The sequence below is a fragment of the Lithobates pipiens genome, unplaced genomic scaffold (assembly GCF_037356315.1).
Source record: "Lithobates pipiens isolate NorthernLeopardFrog02 unplaced genomic scaffold, aLitPip1_a1.2 Scaffold_16, whole genome shotgun sequence".
Classification (NCBI taxonomy): domain Eukaryota; kingdom Metazoa; phylum Chordata; class Amphibia; order Anura; family Ranidae; genus Lithobates; species Lithobates pipiens.
Genome location: NW_027507748.1, coordinates 48,256,927 through 48,279,657, shown reverse-complemented (window position 1 = coordinate 48,279,657; position 22,731 = coordinate 48,256,927). Strand labels below are relative to the sequence as shown.

The following is a 22,731-nucleotide window of genomic DNA, read 5'->3' as shown; positions in this document are numbered from 1 at the left end:
TTTTTTAACCGCATATTTTGAGAAGCACCAGGGATGAAAGTGTAACTTGCGCATTGCTTTCCCCAAAACGACAGCGTTCTGTATTTCTCTTTACATTCATACCCTTTACACTGATTACAATTTACCTGATTTGGAAATATCCCATCTACCAATTACATTGTGTACATTTTTAGCCAACAAATATATATATATATATATATATATTTCTTTCTTTTCAGAGAGGAAGTTGTTTTACTTATGCAGTAGAGGAATTTTCCAAATGAATGTTGGTGATTATGGTGAAGCTGTGTACTCTTTTGCCAGGTGATAGCACAAAGAATGTTTTTATTTTTTCTCACACATTTTTAGTGCTCATGCACACGGACGTTTTAAAAAACTGGCTGCAAAGCTAGCTCCGATGCCTGGAAAAATCGTTGTTAAAAACGTGATTTTTACCACGTTTTGCATTGGCGTTTTTGCGCGTTTTTTAGCGTTAAGTAGCGTTTTTTAAGAAACACATCTCTTGGCTATAGCACTCAGAAAACAAAGAAAATATGTTGCGCGTTTTCCCGCGATTCGCGTTTTTACAGCTCTAGCTCCACGCCACGGAACGCACTGGTCCTGGGTTTTTTTTACAGCTTAAAAATGCCTATGCCATTTGCAGCTCAAAAACGCCTAGGTGGGCATGAAGCCATAGACTAACATGGACAGCCGTTTTTAAGCTGCAAAAAAAGCTCAAAAAAGTGGCTGTAAAAACGTCCGTGTGCATGAGGCCTTAGATGTTCAAAGTTAACACATTTTTTAACAGTGGGTGCTCATGCACACGGACGTTTTAAAAAAACTGGCTGCAAAGCTAGCTCTGACACCTGGAAAAATCGGCGTTAAAATGCGATTTTTACCGCGTTTTGCATTGGCGGTTTTGCGTGTTTTTTTTTTTTGCGTTTTTTAAAGAAACGCATCTCTTGGCTATAGCACTCCCAAATTTCCCACAATGCCACAGAAAACAAAGAAAATATGTTATGCGTTTATGCGCGTTTTTCCGCAATTCGCGTTTTTACAGCTCTAGCTCCACGCCACGGAACTCACTGGTCCTGTTTTTTTTTTTTTACAGCTTAAAAACGCCTATGCCATTTGCAGCTCAAAAACGCCTAGGTGGGCATGAAGCCATAAGCCTCATACACACGATAGGACTTTGTACAAACTTTCCCTTGGATTTTTGTACAAAGGGCGTCGGCCCTGAACTTGTATTGCATACACACGGCAGGACTTTTTCAGCCAACTTTCACCAAATCATGTGGTTTTTCTGCTCTTTACCGCCACCTTTGGTCAACTTCTGTATTGTTGTCTGATCTTTTGCATTGGTTCTGAGCATGCCTGTTTGTACTTTGTACAAAAGTCCTATGGTTTTCTGTACACACGATCAGACTTTGCTCCATCGGACTTTTGTTGCCAGAAAGTTTGTCCGTTCGCACAGCCAACAAAAGTCCGATGAAAACCAAAAAAGTTTGTCCGATGGAGCGTACACACGGTCGGATGTTGCTCCAAAACAGCTAATTTGCATGTTTGTTGTCAAAAAGTCTGATCGTGTGTATGGGCCTATAGACTAACATGGACAGCCGTTTTGAGGCTCCATGCACACTGAAGCTGATAAACTGCAGTTTATTGGAGTTTGGGCGTTTTTTGTAAAAGCCCATAAACTCCACTCTATGTTAGCCTATGTGTCCATGCACACATGGACGTTTTTCAGCTTTAATGAGCAGTGGAGTTTATGGGCTTTTTTCTGAACGCCAGAAATTCGCGTTCAAAGTGCCGTTTTTCAGCGGCAAAAAACGACAAACGCTCATTAACGCTCGTTCATTAGTGTTCGGCATTCTTTTTTTCAATGCATTGTGGGATTTTTGGAGTGTCCTCTGTGTATTTTTATAAAAAACGCCCATTAACGCTAACGCTGTAAAACGCTCATTAACGCTAGTATGAAACGCTGTTAAAAGCAGGTTTTTCAACCAGTGTTTTCTGCCAGCAATCTGGCGTCCAGAAATAGCTTTTTTGAGCTTCAGTGTGCATGGAGCCTGAAGCTGCAAAAAAAGCTCAAAAAAGTGGCTGTAAAAACGTCCGTGTGCATGAGGCCTAAATGCTAAAATAGGTGAACCTATTCTTTGTGAACAGGTTCTACTCTTTTTAGTAAGGCTGGCTCTTCCATTCAACCAGCGAGTTAAAAAAAAAAAACATGCTTTCCCCTATCCACACATTCAAGGTGGATAGGGGAATCCTCCCTGCTGTGTATTTATATTCTGACAGCAGGGAGACTTCCCTGCTAACGGAATGCACAGATCAGCACTGCAGTTTATAGCATGCAGCGCGGATTGAGCATTTTTTTTCCAACAAGGCAGTTGAACAGAAGTCGTTTGGTAGAACCACAGTAGCCATACGTGCTGATTTTTGATCCGCGTATGGCCAGCTTAAAGTGTTATTAAAGTGGAAGTGAAGTCCCATGCATATTTTGTACCTCTGGGTAAGCCTATAATAATGCACCCATTAGGAGATATTTACTGTATGTGCAGCTGATGACGTCAGGGGCAAATGCACTCTGAAGGACCGGCTACAACGGCTCTGGCGCACATGCATACTAGCACATTATGATGTGGGATGGGGAAAAAAAAAGCAGCACCTTACTTCCTCTTTAATCAGTTGCCGACCAGCTGCCGCAGTTATTCTGCGGCAGGTTGGCTCGGCTTCTCAAATCGCTGTAGGTGGCTCGCATGCGCGGGTAGGGGCTGCGTGCAAGTGTCCCATCGGTGATTTGGTTTTCTCTGGCTCACCTGTCCCATCTGGAAACATGAGAATGCAGCCGGTGCTTCTGCCAGCTGACCATAGAGCTGATTGAAGACATTCTAGTCTCCAATCATCTCTATAGTCTAAGAAACTGGAAGCCACAAGCATTTCATGAGTTCGGTATCGCTGGATATAAGCAGCGCCATTGGGAAAGCATCTATCTTATCACACTGATCTTGGTGTGGTCAGATGCTTTTAAGGGCTGAGGAGAGATCTAGAGTCTAATAGACCCCCCCTCTGTAAATCTAAAGTGGTAACCTGTAAAGGCTTTCAAAAATGTATATAGTTTGTCGCTGCTGCTGCACGGGTTTACATCATTTTGGAAAGTAGACACCCAAAGCTATTTGCTAAGTGCTATGGTGAGTATTTTGCAGCTCTCATTTGTTTTGGAAAACTAAAGGTAAGGAAAACGTGTTTTTTGAAAATTGGAAAAAAATAAAAAAAATAAAACCTTTGACAAAAAGCGAGATCTGCAAAATACTCTCCATGCCTCTTAGCAAATAGCTTGGGGTGTACTTTCCAAAATACGGTAATTTGAGGGATTTTTGTGGTATCTGGGCATTTCATGGCTTCCAAAACTGATAGGCAGTGAGGAGCGAAATAAAAAATGTACACCCTTAGAAATCCTGAAGGCGGTGATTGGCTTTTGGGGTCCTGTACGCAGCTAGACTTCCAAAAAGTCCCACCCACATATGTGGTATCCCCGTACTCGGGAGCAGCAGCAGAATGCTTTTTAGGCTGAAATTCCACATATACCCCTGTCATGTGTGAGCAATATATAATTTCAGTGACAACTTCCGTGACAAATAGCTTTTTCCTCCGTTACACTTTTTTGGATCGGAGCGGGTCGGATGTCAGCGGACATGTCACCGCTGACATCCGACGCTCCATAGAGCTCTATGGAGCACCCGTTCAGGTCCGCCTGAAAAACTGACAGGCGGGCCTGAACGGAACGTCGGTGTGAAAGGGGCCTTATGTAGCAGGAGGCTGTGTATATTCTTCAATATTTACATTTTTTGGTAAATGAATCCAAGCTGAGATAACATGCATTCACACAATTTTACAGTAACCATGCAATATGACAAAGTTCAGGAATATTCCTTTATCCCATTGTTTTGCAAATCTATGTGCACTACAAACTGTATGATTGAATCGGTACTGATATCGCTGTTTTATTAACCTGACGGCTTATTATTCTAAAATAGGAAACCTTCATTTTGTTTGCAAATTTTAAAGATTCTAACTACTAGCAAGAATGAGTCCTTACATTGAAAGAGCACCCGTCATTGCAGATCCATCATGGCAACGCCTGTTAGCGGGCATCCACTCACCTGCTGCCGCCATGTCCCTCTCCTTGGCGCATCAGCAGCCATCTCCATTAAAGTCCCCCTCTGACCCGCTGTTGACTCCCAGTCTCTTTAAAGTGAATGAGACTGTCGGCGAGCTACTGTGGAACAGAGATGACCGTTGCTTTTTAAATCAAGTTGACTTAAATCGAGCCTTTTTACAAGTGATTTAAATCAAATCCACCCTGGTACTCGGTCTTAAAAAAATAAAAATAAAAAAATAAAGGAAAAAACCGCGCTCGACAACGGTGGGAAGTAAGAGAGGATAGTAATAACAGTAGCTACGGCTAAATACTAGTTATATCATTAGGTTGCTGCCACCCACAAAAGAAAGAAACTCCAAAAGTTGTTTCCTCCAAAAAATAATAAAACAATATGATAACCAGGGTGATTGGCGCTACCTACAAGTAAAACTCCTTATATGTATGTATATCAATATATAATTCTGAATATATCATGTATTCATCTAGAAGAATATATATATATAATAGAAGGAGGCATAACCCCAAAAAACTACCAATCTGCAATTTGAAATTCACAAGCTACTCAGAATTCCCAAAAAACAACAAAGTTCCTACTAAAGATAAGTTCCTGGGATTAACAAATAATTCCAATAAGCAACAGAAAAGGAAAAAACGAAAACCAGACAACAAACTAGAAACCAAAAAGAATTTTTTGTATCTGTGTCGCTAAGAGACAGTATTCCCTAAAATCGCATAAATGCCAAAGTGTGGTTTGAGTAGGCAAATTCCCAGTAAGAGGCGTATGTAAATGTGCTAGTGAGCTTATAATCCCAAACACGCAAACTGTAAGTGTAAACGCTAATATAGATACATATGCAAGAATTTTTTGCCTAAAGTCGCATTATCGCCAAGATGTGCAAAAAACCAAATAGAAGGTGTATATAAATGTGCTTAGTAAAATTAAAATTCACAATACAAAATTCAGATTATACAACCTATGCATGCAATATGCTAATATAAGCATATATATATGAAAAAACAAAAAATATATTAATAGTATATAGAAATTATATCAAAAATATATATCAGAAAAGTGCAGCTGAAAAAACAAAGGACAAAAAAATATGTGTACAAAAAAGAAGAAAGAGAATATATATATATATATATGAAAAAAATAAAAATAAAATATATATATATAAAAAAGGAAATAAAATGTGTATATATATAAAAAAGCAAAGGGTCTCTTAAAAAAACCATAAATAACAAAAAATACAAAAATAGTGTCCAAATTCCCCAAAAAATCTCTTCAACAGTGCAATTACAAAAAGTTCAAAAGATGTGACTAAAGTGCTCCTCGTGCAATCTCCAACGTGACTTCTGTGTTCCCCCACAAGGTCCCCCACTCACCAGAAGAATAAACCCCTGCAGGGGTAATTCGCCTTGGAATCAAAGTCTACCGATAATCAGCTCTTCATTCGCATCCAGAGAGAGTTTTTTCAGTCCCTGCTGATGTCCGGCTCCTCAATCGCAACCAAGGGGGAGATTTCCTCATAGGAAAAAAATTGTAGTCTCCATAGTGTGATTTGTATAAAAAATCAATTTATTGCCACAAAAATATAAACAAATAAAAACATAAAAAATGATAAAACGGAAAAAGACAATTCTCATATGTTGAGACAGGATGTGGAACCACAGTCCATTAAAAAACCTTTCCAGCCTCCATATATGAATGATAACGTTCCAGGAAAAAAGAAAAAAATCCTAGAACAGGGCTGAGAGAAAGGTAATAACCATACGCTAATGGCACTTTATCCCAGATAACACAAAGGACTAGACACCAAAAAATATATATAATGGTAATGTCCCAGGATATAACCTGTTGTCTAGAGTCACTCCAGTGTTTGTAAGTCCCCCAGGGATAGAGCCCTTCTAGCGCGAAAAAATAATAATAATCCGAACGTGGAAGCCGCCCGGTGGACACGCAGCTACGGCTTGCACTCCAACTGCGCTCCAACGAACGGAACTGACGTAATAGGCGTAACTCCGTCAAACGCGTTTCTTCATTGACGTCTTCAGCGGCGGTGTCACGCTAAAACGTCTTTCAACTTAAATAGGAAAAAAAGACCCGATCGAGCAGAATCTGATTGGCCAACGTTCATAATTGACACCCAAACAGCCACCAATGGGCTATGCCCTGTGTCTGAAGGAGTGACAACCACCGTATCCAATCCGCATGTAGTTATCACCCAGTTCCCAGCCAAAAGGCGAGGGGAGGATATCCAAAAAAAAAAAGAATTACAAAACTCAATTTATAGTAAAAAATCACTAAATTTAAGACCCGTCTATTGTCCGCCTATTGGGTACACGGCACATAAGGGTGATCTATCCCAAAGGGAACTTAAAAAGACTGTATACATGATGACAGTAATTATATGTTAAAAACAATAATAACATTGATGACCCTTATAGCAAGTTATCATAAACAGAAGTATGAAAATGAGTATTTATACAAATAAAAAATTAGGGAAAACCAAAAATAGGTCACTACTGACTGAGATGGCTGAATACAATAGATTTCATTAACAGAAGAAAAAGAAAAGGGGTCATCCTTTACTTCATTGCAATCCAGCTGTTACCTGGTAAAAGTGCTCATATCAATCTAGTCTATCTATCAATCTAGTAAAAGTTTTCATCTCTCCACAGTGTTATATAGTGGGCTGTAAGGGAAGCGACCAGGACTAGAAATGGTATAACATATCCAAAAAAATTTAGTAATAAAAATAAATATAAATATAAAATTAACCCCTTTCTAATGGATCCGCATTTAAATGTTTCAAAAGGGGGGAGAGCCAAATCATGTCCATATGTCTCAGAATTGGCACATGTGATCAACAAAACAAAATGTTGCTGATTGTTGATCACATGTGCCAATTCTGAGACATATGGACACGATTTGGCTCTCCCCCCTTTTGAAACATTTAAATGCGGATCCATTAGAAAGGGGTTAATTTTATATTTATATTTATTTTTATTACTAAATTTTTTTGGATATGTTATACCATTTCTAGTCCTGGTCGCTTCCCTTACAGCCCACTATATAACACTGTGGAGAGATGAAAACTTTTACTAGATTGATTGATAGACTAGATTGATATGAGCACTTTTACCAGGTAATAGCTGGATTGCAATGAAGTAAAGAGGATGACCCCTTTTCTTTTTCTTCTGTTAATGAAATCTATTGTATTCAGCCATCTCAGTCAGTAGTGACCTATTTTTGGTTTTCCCTAATTTTTTATTTGTATAAATACTCATTTTCATACTTCTGTTTATGATAACTTGCTATAATTTTCATATTTGTATAAATACTCATTTTCATACTTCTGTTTATGATAACTTGCTATAAGGGTCATCGATGTTATTATTGTTTTTAACATATAATTACTGTCATCATGTATACAGTCTTTTTAAGTTCCCTTTGGGATAGATCACCCTTATGTGCCGTGTACCCAATAGGCGGACAATAGACGGGTCTTAAATTTAGTGATTTTTTACTATAAATTGAGTTTTGTAATTCTTTTTTTTTGGATATCCTCCCCCCGCCTTTTGGCTGGGAACTGGGTGATAACTACATGCGGATTGGATACGGTGGTTGTCACTCCTTCAGACACAGGGCATAGCCCATTGGTGGCTGTTTGGGTGTCAATTACGAACGTTGGCCAATCAGATTCTGCTCGATCGGGTCTTTTTTTCCTATTTAAGTTGAAAGACGTTTTAGCGTGACACTGCCGCTGAAGACGTCAATGACGAAACGCGTTCGACGGAGTTACGCCTATTACGTCAGTTCCGTTCGTTGGAGCGCAGTTGGAGTGCAAGCCGTAGCTGCGTGTCCACCGGGCGGCTTCCACGTTCGGATTATTATTATTTTTTCGCGCTAGAAGGGCTCTATCCCTGGGGGACTTGCAAACACTGGAGTGACTCTAGACAACAGGTTATATCCTGGGACATTACCATTATATATATTTTTTGGTGTCTAGTCCTTTGTGTTATCTGGGATAAAGTGCCATTAGCGTATGGTTATTACCTTTCTCTCAGCCCTGTTCTAGGATTTTTTTCTTTTTTCCTGGAACGTTATCATTCATATATGGAGGCTGGAAAGGTTTTTTAATGGACTGTGGTTCCACATCCTGTCTCAACATATGAGAATTGTCTTTTTCCGTTTTATCATTTTTTATGTTTTTATTTGTTTATATTTTTGTGGCAATAAATTGATTTTTTATACAAATCACACTATGGAGACTACAATTTTTTTCCTATGAGGAAATCTCCCCCTTGGTTGCGATTGAGGAGCCGGACATCAGCAGGGACTGAAAAAACTCTCTCTGGATGCGAATGAAGAGCTGATTATCGGTAGACTTTGATTCCAAGGCGAATTACCCCTGCAGGGGTTTATTCTTCTGGTGAGTGGGGGACCTTGTGGGGGAACACAGAAGTCACGTTGGAGATTGCACGAGGAGCACTTTAGTCACATCTTTTGAACTTTTTGTAATTGCACTGTTGAAGAGATTTTTTGGGGAATTTGGACACTATTTTTGTATTTTTTGTTGTTTATGGTTTTTTTAAGAGACCCTTTGCTTTTTTATATATATACATTTTATTTCCTTTTTTATATATATATATATATATATATATATATATATTTTATTTTTTATTTTTTTCATATATATATATATATATATATTCTTTCTTCTTTTTTGTACACATATTTTTTTGTCCTTTGTTTTTTCAGCTGCACTTTTCTGATATATATTTTTGATATAATTTCTATATACTATTAATATATTTTTTGTTTTTTCATATATATATGCTTATATTAGCATATTGCATGCATAGGTTGTATAATCTGAATTTTGTATTGTGAATTTTAATTTTACTAAGCACATTTATATACACCTTCTATTTGGTTTTTTGCACATCTTGGCGATAATGCGACTTTAGGCAAAAAATTCTTGCATATGTATCTATATTAGCGTTTTACACTTACAGTTTGCGTGTTTGGGATTATAAGCTCACTAGCACATTTACATACGCCTCTTACTGGGAATTTGCCTACTCAAACCACACTTTGGCATTTATGCGATTTTAGGGAATACTGTCTCTTAGCGACACAGATACAAAAAATTCTTTTTGGTTTCTAGTTTGTTGTCTGGTTTTCGTTTTTTCCTTTTCTGTTGCTTATTGGAATTATTTGTTAATCCCAGGAACTTATCTTTAGTAGGAACTTTGTTGTTTTTTGGGAATTCTGAGTAGCTTGTGAATTTCAAATTGCAGATTGGTAGTTTTTTGGGGTTATGCCTCCTTCTATTATATATATATATATTCTTCTAGATGAATACATGATATATTCAGAATTATATATTGATATACATACATATAAGGAGTTTTACTTGTAGGTAGCGCCAATCACCCTGGTTATCATATTGTTTTATTAAAAATAAAAAAATATTGGCACATCCCTAGTCAGAGTAACAAATGGAGTAATGCTTTCTCGTGTTATAGCCATTGGAGCAAGTACACAAGTATAAAAGTGAAATACTTGTGAGATGGTGGTCTTTTGGTGGTCTACCACAGGTGTAACAAAATTCACCATTTTTTTTATTCCATAAGTAAGATCTATTCAACTCTATTTTCTGATGGCATAGTTTGTTGGTATTTACCAGAAGGGGCATTTGCATGGACATGTATTTAAGACCCTGGAAGTTGCCAAGTATGATGTGGTCATGAATGACGTGGCACCATCCATTGGGCCAATGATGCCATGTGGACTAGAACGTGGACAGATTTAATTTATCCGGTATTTCTCCCTGCTCTGGAAAGGAATTTAAAAATGTCACAACACATGTAATGTAAAAGCAGGTGCTTCTGATGCCTTTTGGAATGTTGAGTCCTCGATGAAGAATTTGCTTCCCCTGACATAACTTGTGAATGGTAGGCCAAGTGCACACAGCCATCCGAATGTGAAAGTGCAATGTTTACAGCAAATATGTGATAGTGTCCCTCACGCTACTAAGAGTGTCTATTTAAATGTGTCTATCTACAGAATGAAAGTGATAATAATAAAACCAGCAGCAAAACCTAATAGTGTTCACAATACACAAAAAAAAAAAGTAAATATAAAGTGATCTCGCGCTGTAATTTTAAATCGCTCTAAAACATCAGAAAAAAATCAAATAAGGAATGACTAAAGTGCAGAAAAAATTAAAGTGCAAAATGATACCTCTACTAGAGGGTGCAAACAATGCAAAGAGAAAACATTAAAAATGTGCACAAAATGTCCAAATAATAGTAAAAGTCCTAAGAAATGGTTGAATGAATAAGTGGATTATTAACCACTTCGCGCCCAGGCCAATTCTGACATTTCTCTCCTACATGTAAAATTCCTAATTTTTTTGCTAGAAAATTACATAGAACCCCCAAACATTATATATGTTTTTTTTTTTTAGCAAAGACCCTAGAGAATACAATGGCTCTCGTTGCAACTTTTTATCTCGCACGGTATTTGCGCAGAAATTTTTTGAACACGTTTTTTTCAGAAAAAAAACTTTCATGCTTAAAAAAAAAACTGTAAAGTTAGCCCAATTTTTTCGCATAATGTGAAAGAGGAGGATACGCCGAATAAATAGATACCCAACATGTCACGCTTCAAAATTGCTCGTGGAATGGCGCCAAACTTTGGTATTTAAAAATCCCCATAGGCGACACTTTAAATTTTTTTACTGGTTACAGAGGAGGTCTAGGGCTAGAATTATTGCTCTCGCTCTAACGTTCGCGGCGATACCTCACATGTGTGGTTTGAACACCGTTTTCATATGTGGGCAGGACTTATGTATGCGTTCGCTTCTGTGTGCGAGCTCACGGGAACGGGCGCTTGAAAAATATTTTTTTTTTTTTTTTTTTTTTAGTTTTACACAAAAAACTAATTGAAAAATTTTTTTCTTTTTATTCCTATTACAAGGAATGTAAACATCCCTTGTAATAGGAATATGGCACGATCGGACATATTTACAGTGAGATATGGGGTCAGTAAGACCCCATATCTCACCTCTAGGCTGGGAAGAATAATAAAAAACTATCCTGGCTTCCTAGCCAGATTGGCGCCGTTAATTTGAATACAGAGGCCGGGCGTGACATAACATAACATCGCGCCCGGCCTCCCAACGATCATAGAGACTCCGGGGACGATCTGGTCTGCCGGAAATCTCTATGGTAACTTGCTGGGGTCGGCGGATCCTGTGACCGACTCGCCGATGGAAACGGTGAGTCGGTAGAAGCACCGGAGGGCGGCGGGAGGGGGGGTGTCCCCTCCCGCCGCCCGTAAGAACGATCAAGCGGTGAAACAGCCGCTATGATTGTTCTTATGGTGTAGGGAATCGCCGGCTGAAAACGGCAATATCTGAATGATGTCCTGTGGCCTCAGGCATCATTTTAGATATAACCACTGAAAGCCCATGACGTCAATAGACGTAGTATGGGCGCCAAGTGGTAAAAAAAAAAAAAAAAAAAAACACGTCCTAAAAGAGGTATTAAATATTGAAAGGGACAAAATTCCCTCTTCGGACACTAGTCTCACAGAACTCTCACCTGAAAATGAAGTAAATCGCATTAATGTGAAGAGCCCACCTTGCTTTCATAAGGTGAGTGTTCTGTGAGACTAGTGTCCGAAGAGGGAATTTAGTGGAGTTAAAGCGGGAGTCCACCGGGACTCCGCGTTTTTTTTTTTTTTTTTTTAAAGCCAGCAGCTACAAATACTGCAGCTGCTGACTTTTAAAATAGTGACACTTACCTGTCCAGCGCGCCCGCGATGTCGGCACCCGAAGCCGATCTCTAGATCGCTCTGTCGGGTCCTGCTGCCGCCATCTTGGGTATGGGAATCAGGAAATGGAGCCTTTCGGCTTCATTTCCCGGTTCCCTACTGCGCATGCGCGAATCGCGCTGCGCAATAAGGACGGTCCCCGCTGCCTCTGGGATCTGTGTGTTTCCCAGCAGGCAGCGGGGCACTTGCGGAAAGGGGCGTAAGTTACGCCCCTTTCCGCAGAGAGCTATCCCGGAAGTGGGTGCAGTTACCTGGATTATCCAGGTAACTGCACCCCCCTCCCCCCTGAAAGGTGCCGATTGTGGCACCGGAGGGGGGGAGGGTTCCGATGAGCGGAAGGTCCACTTTAGGGTGGACCTCCGCTTTAATATATGGACAATTGAATATTACATTAATATACATTTGCCCAGCTGTTTGGAGTCCCGTTCAATATTTTATACTGCTTTTAGGGTGTTAATAATGTTATGTTTTTCTTTTTAATAATCCACTTATTCATTCATCCATTTTTTTTATTTTATTTTTTTTAGGACTTTTACTATTATTTGGACATTTTGTGCACGTTTTTATGTTTTCTCTTTGCATGGTTTGAATCCTCTAGTAGAGATATCATTATTTTGCACTTTTAATGTTTTGTGTCATTCCTTATTGGAATATTTCTGATGTTTTAGAGTGAGATGACAATGTTTACAGACTATTTATAAGGCTTTCAGCAGGCTTCGAGCAGTTTTGTCAAATCCTTTAGGGGCGGCTCACACTAAACATGGTACGGTGAAGGCACATGAACACTGCCACTGCAGTCTGCACGTGGGTGCCAATGCATTAATGGCACTCCAAATGCAAGTGGTTTGGTACAGTGCGTTTTTAAAAAGTAGTGCAAGCACTACTGTTTCCACGTTCCAATGTGTTTTGCAGGCCGTAATCAAGGGCTTTCAAAACAGGCACATGGAAACGAGCATTCTGCGGTGTGAACAGGCCCTTTCATCAAGACACATTAGCTCTTGTAAGAGGAGATGCTTGATGGGTGACCCGATTCGTCACTTTAAAGCAGAACTTCACCCAAAAGGGGACGTTCCACTCGATATTCTTTAAATGCCACCACGCAGCAAATGCGTGCATTGCAGGAAGACCCCATAGACCTGCATTAGCCACGTTTGGTGTTGGCGACACCTGCTGAAAGAGACACGCTGTTTAATTTTTGCCAGAGACAGTACAGCTGTGTACAGCCATGAGTGTCTCCGTTCAGGTTGGGCAGTTAGGGGGAAAGAAAAAAACACCCGAAACAAGCTTCAAGTATTGCTGAATTTTACTGAAGCCTGCAAGCAGCAGTCCCATCACAATTTGTATTTAACTTCCCCAAACTGGAGCTCTATGGTGCTTCAACATAGCTGATTAAGTTTGGCTGAAAGTTTTGCTAATGCTTGGTTTGCTGCTGTACACAAGCTGAGGTCTGCCTGCATATACAAGGCCATGGTAAGGACTGGCTGTGTTTTGCAAGCTTACTTGCAATCAAAAGTGCTTGGAAATTCATACACTATAGGTGTTTAAAATTGGTAGAACTGCATTATGAGTAGTTTTCAAGTGCAGCAATGTGCATGGAGCCTAATGCGCCCCGTACACACGTTCTGATTATCACAAGACAGATCGTTCACATTTTGTTGCATACAACTAAGATCGAATACAACAGTGCAAAATGTGTGTAAGATTTTTGTCGTACGATTCTGGGAAAAATCTTCCGTTGTGCGTTGCTACGTATTTTAAATTATGTCAAATACGTGTGACCCGTGTGTCCTGGTTAATTTTTGTGTTTCCGATCATGTGTGGTGTTTGTCGAACGACTTTTATCGGACGCATACTGTACGGACTACACGATTGTCGTATGATGGGCTGTCATCTGACCGACGTTTTCCTGTTTGTCCCTTCGGATTTGGTTGGACGGACTGTCATGATCGGCTGTCGAAAGCTGCATAATAACGATCAGATTATCGAACGATCTGTCCGAAAGCGACTTTTGTGGTCCGATAATCGGAATGCGTGTACATAAGGATAATATGCATAAGGCTGGGTTTGCACATATGCGGATTTTCCCGCATCCAATTCACATGACAGACTAGTGTGGCCGACTCTCAATGGAGCTGGTTCACACAGGTCTGGGGCGTCTGCGGTTCACATGAAAAAGGGTCCTTGTGCATCTTACGGTCCCATTCAGGTGCGTAGTCAGGAAAAAATTTAGACCCGATTCGCACCTGAACTGGTGAACAGAGACTCATCGGACATCCAGCTTTCAGCCCCTGGCCCCATATGTGTGAACCCGGTCTAAATCTACGAGCTGACATTAGTAGTGTGAATTACTATTTTGACAAGGATCGTTGTATAAGCATGTTCTCATTGGATGAAACTGAATTGTTGTGCCTATGCAGAGGGGAATCATTCTACATTGGGATCATCACCTGCCTTGTATTTGATTGGTTTGTCAGATTTTTATTTTTTTATTTTTTTGTCAAATTGAGCATTGTTGCTAATGTTATTGAAGGATAACTAAACCAAAGAACAAAAATGCAGTATATTGCAGCCTGAGCCTCCTACACATAAGAATATCGGATGAATGATCATTCCTTTTTATTTTTTTTTATTTTTTTCTCATGCTAGTTTCATTTGGAAAACCAATAAGTTACTAAAGTTATGAAAAATTCTCATATGAAAATACAACTTCGGCAGTTATGTATTGTAATGTGATTTTTGGTTTCCGAGCATGCGTGGTCATGGTCACGTTATTTTTCCGTAGTAGTTCCATACTGATTACTAAGGGTGTAACGGATCAAAAAACTATTGGATCATTCCTCGGATCAGAGTCACGACTCGGATAATTTTTTGGATCAGCAAATAATTTAATTTGCAAAAACCGGTGAAAATTCCACCACCATATAGTTCCCACTGTAATATCCACAATCTCCCTCACTGTAATATTGGCTGGGTATGGCTGGGCATCGCTAGGGTATTGCTGGGTATGGAGGGATGGCTGCTTCCATCTCAGGATCTCTCCCCTCCACTGTACAGGTTGGTATAGAGAGGGGAGAGAGGAACCGGCGTCATGATATGACGCCAGTTTGTTTACAAGTGATCGCTCCGTCGGAGCGATCAGTGTAAACAGCCTGGGTGTAGAAAGATGGCCGCTGCTTCAGAGCTAGGCCGAAGCCACGGCCTTTCCTAAGGCCGAGAGCGCGGCATGTGCCGATCCGAGCGGGTTGACCCGTTCGGATCATGGATCCGTGACGATCCGTTGCACCCCTACTAATTACACTAAAATCGTTTGTTCTGGTTTTGTGCGAGAGATTTGTTTCATGCTTGTTCAGATATTTTTTTTGTGAACTGTCGCGATCTCCTCTCTAAAGCTGTGTACTAATGATCAGACGATTGTTCCGAAAGCGGTATTTTGTGTCTGATTTTTCTCATCGTGTGTACTAGACATTGCAGTCCTTAGGCTGAATTCACACGTCTGCTTCTGATTTCAAAGCGCTGAGGTGAGAATGACAAATCGCAGAATGCACATTTTAGGTGCCATTCATTTGATTGGCACCTAAAATTATAGCGCGGTTCTGTCGCTCGGCAAATCGCATTGCGTGAAGCTTTTCACCCCCCCAAAAGTTCAGGAGCCACTTTTTGGGCAACATGCTTCACGCAATGCGATTGCAGCGCGATTTATCGCAGCAGAACAGTACTGCGATTTTCGGGTGCCATTCAAATGATTGGAATCTCAAATGTGCGTTCTGAGATTTGTCATTCTCACCTCGGCGCTTCACAATCGTGATAAATCTGCTCGCGATTTAGAATGCCGATGTGTGAATGCAGTCTTATGCCCCATACATACGGTCGGAACTTCCTACAGAAAAAGTCAGACGGCAGCTTTTCATCGTATAGTCCGGCCATGTGTGGGACTCATCAGACTTTTTACATCGAAAATTCTGACGGCCCTAGAAAGAGAACATGTTCTATATTTTTACGACGGAATAAATTCCTATCGGGAAAACTGCTAGTCTGTAGGCTGTTCCAACGTACTAAAAAACGATGCAGGCTCTGAAGCAAGTACGAGACGGAAGCTACTGGCTATTGAACTTCCATTTTTTAGCCCCTGTCGTACGTGTTGTATGTCACCGCATTCTTGACGGTCGGACTTTGGTGTGACCGTGTGTATGTATGACGGCTTGAGCGGAATTCCATCGTAAAAACTTTCAGAGTTTATTGAGACGGGAAAACAGGTTGTGTTTTCGGGGCATTAGATGTAGTGACTGCATGCTTTATTTGTTCTCAATTTGAAAAAAACAAAAACAAAAAAAAAAAACAGAAAATATCTGTGAAGGATTGCTCTGCTCCCCCATAACATAGAGCTGAGATATGGATAAGTTTGTAGTCCGTATCAGTGGAGCAGCCTAGGGTGACAGTCATGGTTTCTTCCATAGATACAGTGTTGGAGTTGCAGCGTCTACATCGAAGGCTGGCCATAGACTGTTAGAATCTGAGCTGGTTCAGCAGAAACTGGCCGAAATTCAAACCGTGTGTGGACAGGCTGAATGTACCAATTTGATCGATTTAAACTTGGGTACAACCAGCCTGCTGGATTCACTTGTGATTATCGCTAGTGGCTGCTAGCAATAATCACCTCGCCGGAAAGGTACAATGTCTTGGCAGGAGGGATTTCGCTGGCAGCACTGCAAATTTCTTTGGTTGTGGGAAAGAAATTTGCACCCTCTATGGCCTGCCTGAGGACTGGTAAGCTGCAGTATAATACATATTTTGTTTTGGGTTTAAATATACTTTAAATGGAAAAGGTTTGCACTACTTTTTTTTTTTTTTTTCTCCAGGGTGGCAGAATTCCATACATACATGTTAGTGGCCACTGTTGGGAGTCAATAGCATTTTCCCAGGAAAATTCTGAGAGTCTCAGGCAAGAGATCTCAGCCAGACATATGAACATTGCTCAGTCTGGCAACATTTCTCTGTCTATTCTTGCCTCTTCATACCTGTTTAGATGCCTACAAAGACTAGAAGAAAACCGATTACTACAGTGTTAATCCTTTGCTAAGTCTTTAATCAGTTTTCCTCTATTGACCCTGGTCTGTATTTTGATCAACTGATATTCTTGTTAGAATGTCAGAAATATTTTCCTGTGTCTGGTGTATATACAGATTTATTTTTTAAAGTGGTATTAAACCCAAAAGAAAACATTTTTATTATAGTACAGCTTACTAATTCTTGTGATGGCTGCATTTTGTTTTTTTCTTTTTTTATGCTTTCTTATTTGCACCTGGTGATCCAACCAGTAAGTCTGATGTTTTTAAAAAGAACAAGCTCTCCTGCAAATGTAGCAGTTGCAGGGACAAGGCCAATCATTTAACAATGACAGGGTTGCTTTTTATTCATGTAAAACCTTTATCCCAAAAGGAAAAAGTTTTCTGTAACTGCTTAGCTGGGCTGGAGTTTGGCTTCAGTTAGTGTATTTTAAAGCGGAGCTCTAGGCTCTTTCAGAAAAAAAATAAGCCGGTAGCTACGAATACTGCAGGTGCTGTCTCCTGTGTCCTCCTGCTGCGCAATTGTACTCTGATAGCCAGAGGTTTTCCCGTCCGAATACAATAATCACTGCTGCCGGTTATAGCTGGCAGCAGTGATCATACAAGAAAACTAGGGTTGCACCAATAGAGTATCGGTATCGTCGCGGATACCGAATATTTGCCCGAGTACTTGTATTCAGGCAAATGCTCCCGATGCTTCACCCGATACCTACATCCCGGAAGTCAGCAGGCAGAGTGGGTGGGAGAAGGTGGAGCATGGGTCCAGGCACGGTGAGAGTCCTTGCAGCGGAGGAAGGTAAGCCTGTGGGCAGGGTTGTGGGTCGCAGTACAGGCCGTGTGCATCCATCGGTGACCGGGCCATCAGAATCCTTAATGGAAGTGACGGCCTGAGCCTCCGTGAGAGGTTGTACACGGCAACGCCCATCTTGGTACACCCTGAACTCAGCCTGAGTAGCCTACATCACAAGGCGGCAGCGAACATCTCGTTACACCCAGCCCATATAGTTCACCAACTATATGGGCTGGGTGTAACAAGATGTCCGCTGCTGCATTCTGACTAGGCTTACTGAGGCCCGAGTGCAGGGTGTATCAAGATGGGCTCTTTTGATCACATATTGTGTTTTTTTTTTTTTTTTCTTATCATGCCAGGCTGCCAGCAATTAGTGCTGCATTATTCAGTGCCACTGTCAAACAGTTCCACCTATCATTGCCCATAAGTGCTACTAATCAGTGCCACCTACCGCATATCGGTGCCAGTCAGTGCCACATATCGGTGCCAGCCATCAGTCAGTCCTGCATATCGGTGCCAGCAATTAGTGCTGCAAATCAGTGACCATCAGTCAGTGCCACATACCTGTGCCACCTATCAGTGCCCATAAGTGCCAGCAATCGGTGCCGCAAATCGGTGGTCATCAGTCAGTGCTCATCAGTCAGTGCTACCCATTAGTCTGTCTTATTCTTTTATAATCTCTTGAGTTAGTTATTCTTATAAAGAAGATATCGTTAGTCTGTATTGTGCTTTGAAACTGTCACTAGACATTAAAAGTATTAGTAATCGGTATCGGTCTTAAAGGTAGTATCGGTGCATCCCCAAAGAAAACAAATAAAGGCAGAATCTTCGATTTGGGTATGGCCAGCTATACAGCAAATGCTTTGATACATGTAGTGTTGGGTTCAGCTATTGTGGAGTCTTTATTATCTAGGAATTTGCCAGTAAAAGATTTGTAACAAACTTGTCTTGGCTAAACAAAAGGGCTTTTATTTTATCTGTGAAGTTGCTGATGAATGCACATTTTGCTCTGTTTTTACCAACTGCTACAATGTTTTCTTGTAGACAGACTTTCTGCTCACAGTAGATTAATGCCCTCTAATAACTTACATATTTTCATAACTTGCATGCAAAAGTGTATAAAGCTGGTCGCGCATAGCAGTTTCAGTCGCTTCCTGATGAACTGTCTGAAAATGCGGTACAATAGTTTTTATTGTAGAAGACATAACAGCGTAACAGCTGTTCACCCACACAGGGGTACAACATATCAGACATAACATATAGGCAAGGAAACATATGATTACCGTATATACTCGAGTATAAGCCGAGATTTTCAGCCTCTTTTTTGAGGCTGAAAGTGCCCCCCTCGGCTTATACTCGAGTCATCGCTGTCTGCCTGCTCGATCAGCGTGTCGAGCAGACAGACAGCGGCCATTCTATTCTAATTCAAAAGCCGCGCCTCCGGCTCCGCCTTCGCCTGTGATAGGCGGAACACTGAATTTCCCAGCAGCCTGTGTTCCGCCTATCACGGACATCCGCTCATCCTCGTACTACGGACGAGGATGAAAGGATGGCCGTGATAGGCGGAACACAGACTGCTGGGAAATTGTGTTCCGCCTATCACAGACAGGGAGGCGCGGCATTTGAACAGGAAAATGGGCGCCGACGAAGAGCGGTGATCCTGGGACGGGACCGGACGGAGGCTCGGCTCGGCTCGGCTCGGGACGGGACCGGACGGAGTCTCGGGACGGGACGGGACCGGACCGGACGGAGGCTCGGCTCGGGACGGGACGGGACGGAGGCTCGGGACCGGACGGAGGCTGGGGACACAGGTAGGCTGGACACACAAGGCCACACACACACACACACACACACACACACACACACACACACACACACACACACACACACACACACACACACACACACACACACACACACACACACACACACACACACACACACACACACACACACACATGGACACACACACAGGGATGGATGGATGGATGGACGGACACACACACAGGGATGGATGGATGGATGGACACACACACACACAGGGATGGACAGGCATATCTCACCCTCGGCTTATACACGAGTCAATAGGTTTCCCAGTTTTTTGGGGGTAAATTGGGGGCCTCGGCTTATACTCGGGTCGGCCTATACTCGAGTATATACGGTAGTTAACTTTTGGTTAATTCTGCATGTCCACTGAGTGATCTAGGGGTACAAACAGCAGGTCCACATTTGTACTCTGAGACTCTTGTGGATAATTTTAAGTAAAGGAAATAGAAGGAAAGCAGGAAAGTGGCCTGGGATGTGCTGTGGTCACGAGGCCAGTATGCCCAAAAGGGGGGCATATCCAAGAAGAAATTTTGAAATAAGTACAAATAAAGGGATGCTGGCGGAAGGGAGGTTTAGGGGCTGGCCTTTTAAAGGCAAAACGCCTCCCACAAGCTCGTTTTCCAATATGTTGCCTAGGCCAGAGGGCGAGCCTTCTGAAATTCTCTCCATGGGTGGCCCTGTAGTCGCCGCCCTCCCGCACAACATCCTTCTTTTGAAAGATCGAAGCAGCTGGATGGAAGTTTGCAGCGGAAGAGGGGCTTCATCCAATCAGATGCAGCCACACTCAAGGCCTTCTGACAGCCAGCGGCAACAGTTGTTAACATACAACCGAAGCAACGGAAGGTTAATCTTATAGATTTATTGTGTGTATGACTAGCTTTAGGCTACATCCACATGAATGTAAAGTACTGTGTACATTGTTGGCTCACTGCATGCTGTGATAAAAGCCATTTGGAAGAGTGATTAAAAAATATTTTCACTGCACATTTTTTTTTTTTTGTGAAGAATAATTAAAACTCCTCAAATGTTTTGTTGCTTCTTTCCCTTCCCGGTGACCTTCCCTTCCATTTCTCCAATGCGTGTCACAGAAGCAAATATTAAAGCCCAGCTCCGGCAAAGTGTAAAATTATCCCTTGCAGTGGGGCTGCACTGCAAGAGTTAGTGAATGTAAAGATTCATTGTTTAAAAAAATAAAAAAAAAATGTTTTATACTTGCCCGCTCTGTGTGAGGGTTTTGAACAGGGCAGCCCGATCCTCCTCCTTCTGGGGTGCCCTGGCAGTGCTCCTGGCCCCTCCTTTTTCATCAGGGGCCCCCACGGAGAGCTGCTTTCCATTGGGGGCACCCTTACGTCCATTGACGCAGACAGCAGGACTCGGCCCCACCCCCCACTCTTGTGTGCCTGGATTTGATTGACCACAGTGGGAGCCAATGGCTCCTGCTGCTATCTATCTAATGAGGACAGACAGTGGTTGGAGCTGCTGGACTCGGTCTTGTCACTGGAACGATCACGTTTGGGTATGAAAAAAAGAGGGGGAGCTCTGGGGGGCTGCAGCACAGGTGAAAAACCGTGGCACTTTACAACCCCTTTATTGTGCATTATGTCTAGGGGAAGGAAGAAACACTTTTTTTCTTATCTGATCCTCCACTCTGTCGCCAGAAGATTGTGTTCCCCTGCACTCAGGAGGTCAACTGTCCTTCAGTGTCATCATGTCCAATCCAGGGCTATGGAGAATGGACCCTGCTTTGGTCAGAATCTTGATCAGAATTCTCCAAACTGTGGCCCGGGGGGCTGGAATGCGGCCCTTTGCTTGCCTTTACATGGTCCTTGGAAAGCTGTTCCTCCCACTGACGCCAGCGAGGCGGGGCGCTGTTCCTCCCACTGACGCCAGCGAGGCGGGGCGCTGTTCCTCCCACTGACGCCAGCGAGGCGGGGCGCTGTTCCTCCCACTGACGCCAGCGAGGCGGGGCGCTGTTCCTCCCACTGATGCCAGCGAGGCGGGGCCCTTATAGTCTGAAGGTCTGTAAACTGGCCCTTTGTTTGCAGACCCCTGGTCTTGATGTCAGGACCCTAGACAACTGGAGCATGAGCAAGAAGAGGGTGTGGGGACCGGTCCAGCTGCAAGCTGAGTGAAGGATTGAGAACACATTTTTCACACAACTACTTTCTGTTAAAAGCTCCTGTATAGGACATTATCGGCAATACTCCCGATGAATATGTCCCCATGCTTCTAACGGCCATACGGATGTTGGAAAATGTTGAGAAATCAGAGGTTGTGTGTAGCCACTTGTAAGAGGCTCGAGGCTCAGGGGTCCTGCAGCCATATAGGACAGTCTGAGAAGAATGTATACTCCTACAAGGTTTAACCAGACACTGATAGAAGTCACATGACTGCTGATGAGAAAAGGTATTTAGCAGTTTATATTTACTAAAATTGCATTTCCATGTGCTGTGTAGTGGGAGACCAGTTATAGTGAGTGCAGGGTCCTGGGTTAGCCAACATCTCAGGTATAAACCGCATGGATACTTTACTTGTTTTGCGTAACTTTTTTTTTTTTTTTTTTTTTTTCCTCCCCCAGAGCTGTACTTCTTGATAGCGCGATTCCTTTCAAATGGACCCTGTATTAAGTCTGCAGAGGTAAGTTTGATTTTTATTTACTATTGATATATACAGCAGCAGGTGTCGTTCTGTTGGCAATGCAAGTGGGTTTGCCTGGCTACTTCAAATGCCAGATGGCTTCTTGACTGGATTCAGTGGCTCCAGAATTCAACATTATTTCCACTCCAAACTGAACTCCAGGCAGTCATTGAACTACACCAAGATACACATATGGAGCTCTTTTACTCACAAAATATTTTGTATTTCCATCAATCCAGTTTCCAAGTTTGCAAACCTTTGACAGACGGGGCCAGGTTGGTGACCTCCTTTTATTTTTATTTTTTAATTAACTGCACTGTTTAACAGCAGAAATCTCTAACTCCCAATATATTGGTGGACAGCAAGAGAGCAGCAGCATGGTGAGCTCATCCCTCTTTTTCTGTCAACATACACTGTTTTACCA

The 22,731-nt window shown here is 41.9% G+C and overlaps 1 protein-coding gene across 1 annotated transcript in view; it reads left to right on the top strand.

The window, feature by feature from the left end:
- The window catches only part of LOC143981772 (bromodomain and WD repeat-containing protein 1-like), a 222,667-nt gene that overhangs the window by 6,827 nt on the left and 193,109 nt on the right, over positions 1-22,731 (top strand). The window contains exon 2 of the mRNA XM_077479861.1: positions 22,249-22,307. Coding sequence (XP_077335987.1) covers positions 22,249-22,307 — 59 coding nt within the window. The remainder of the gene's footprint in view (positions 1-22,248; positions 22,308-22,731) is intronic.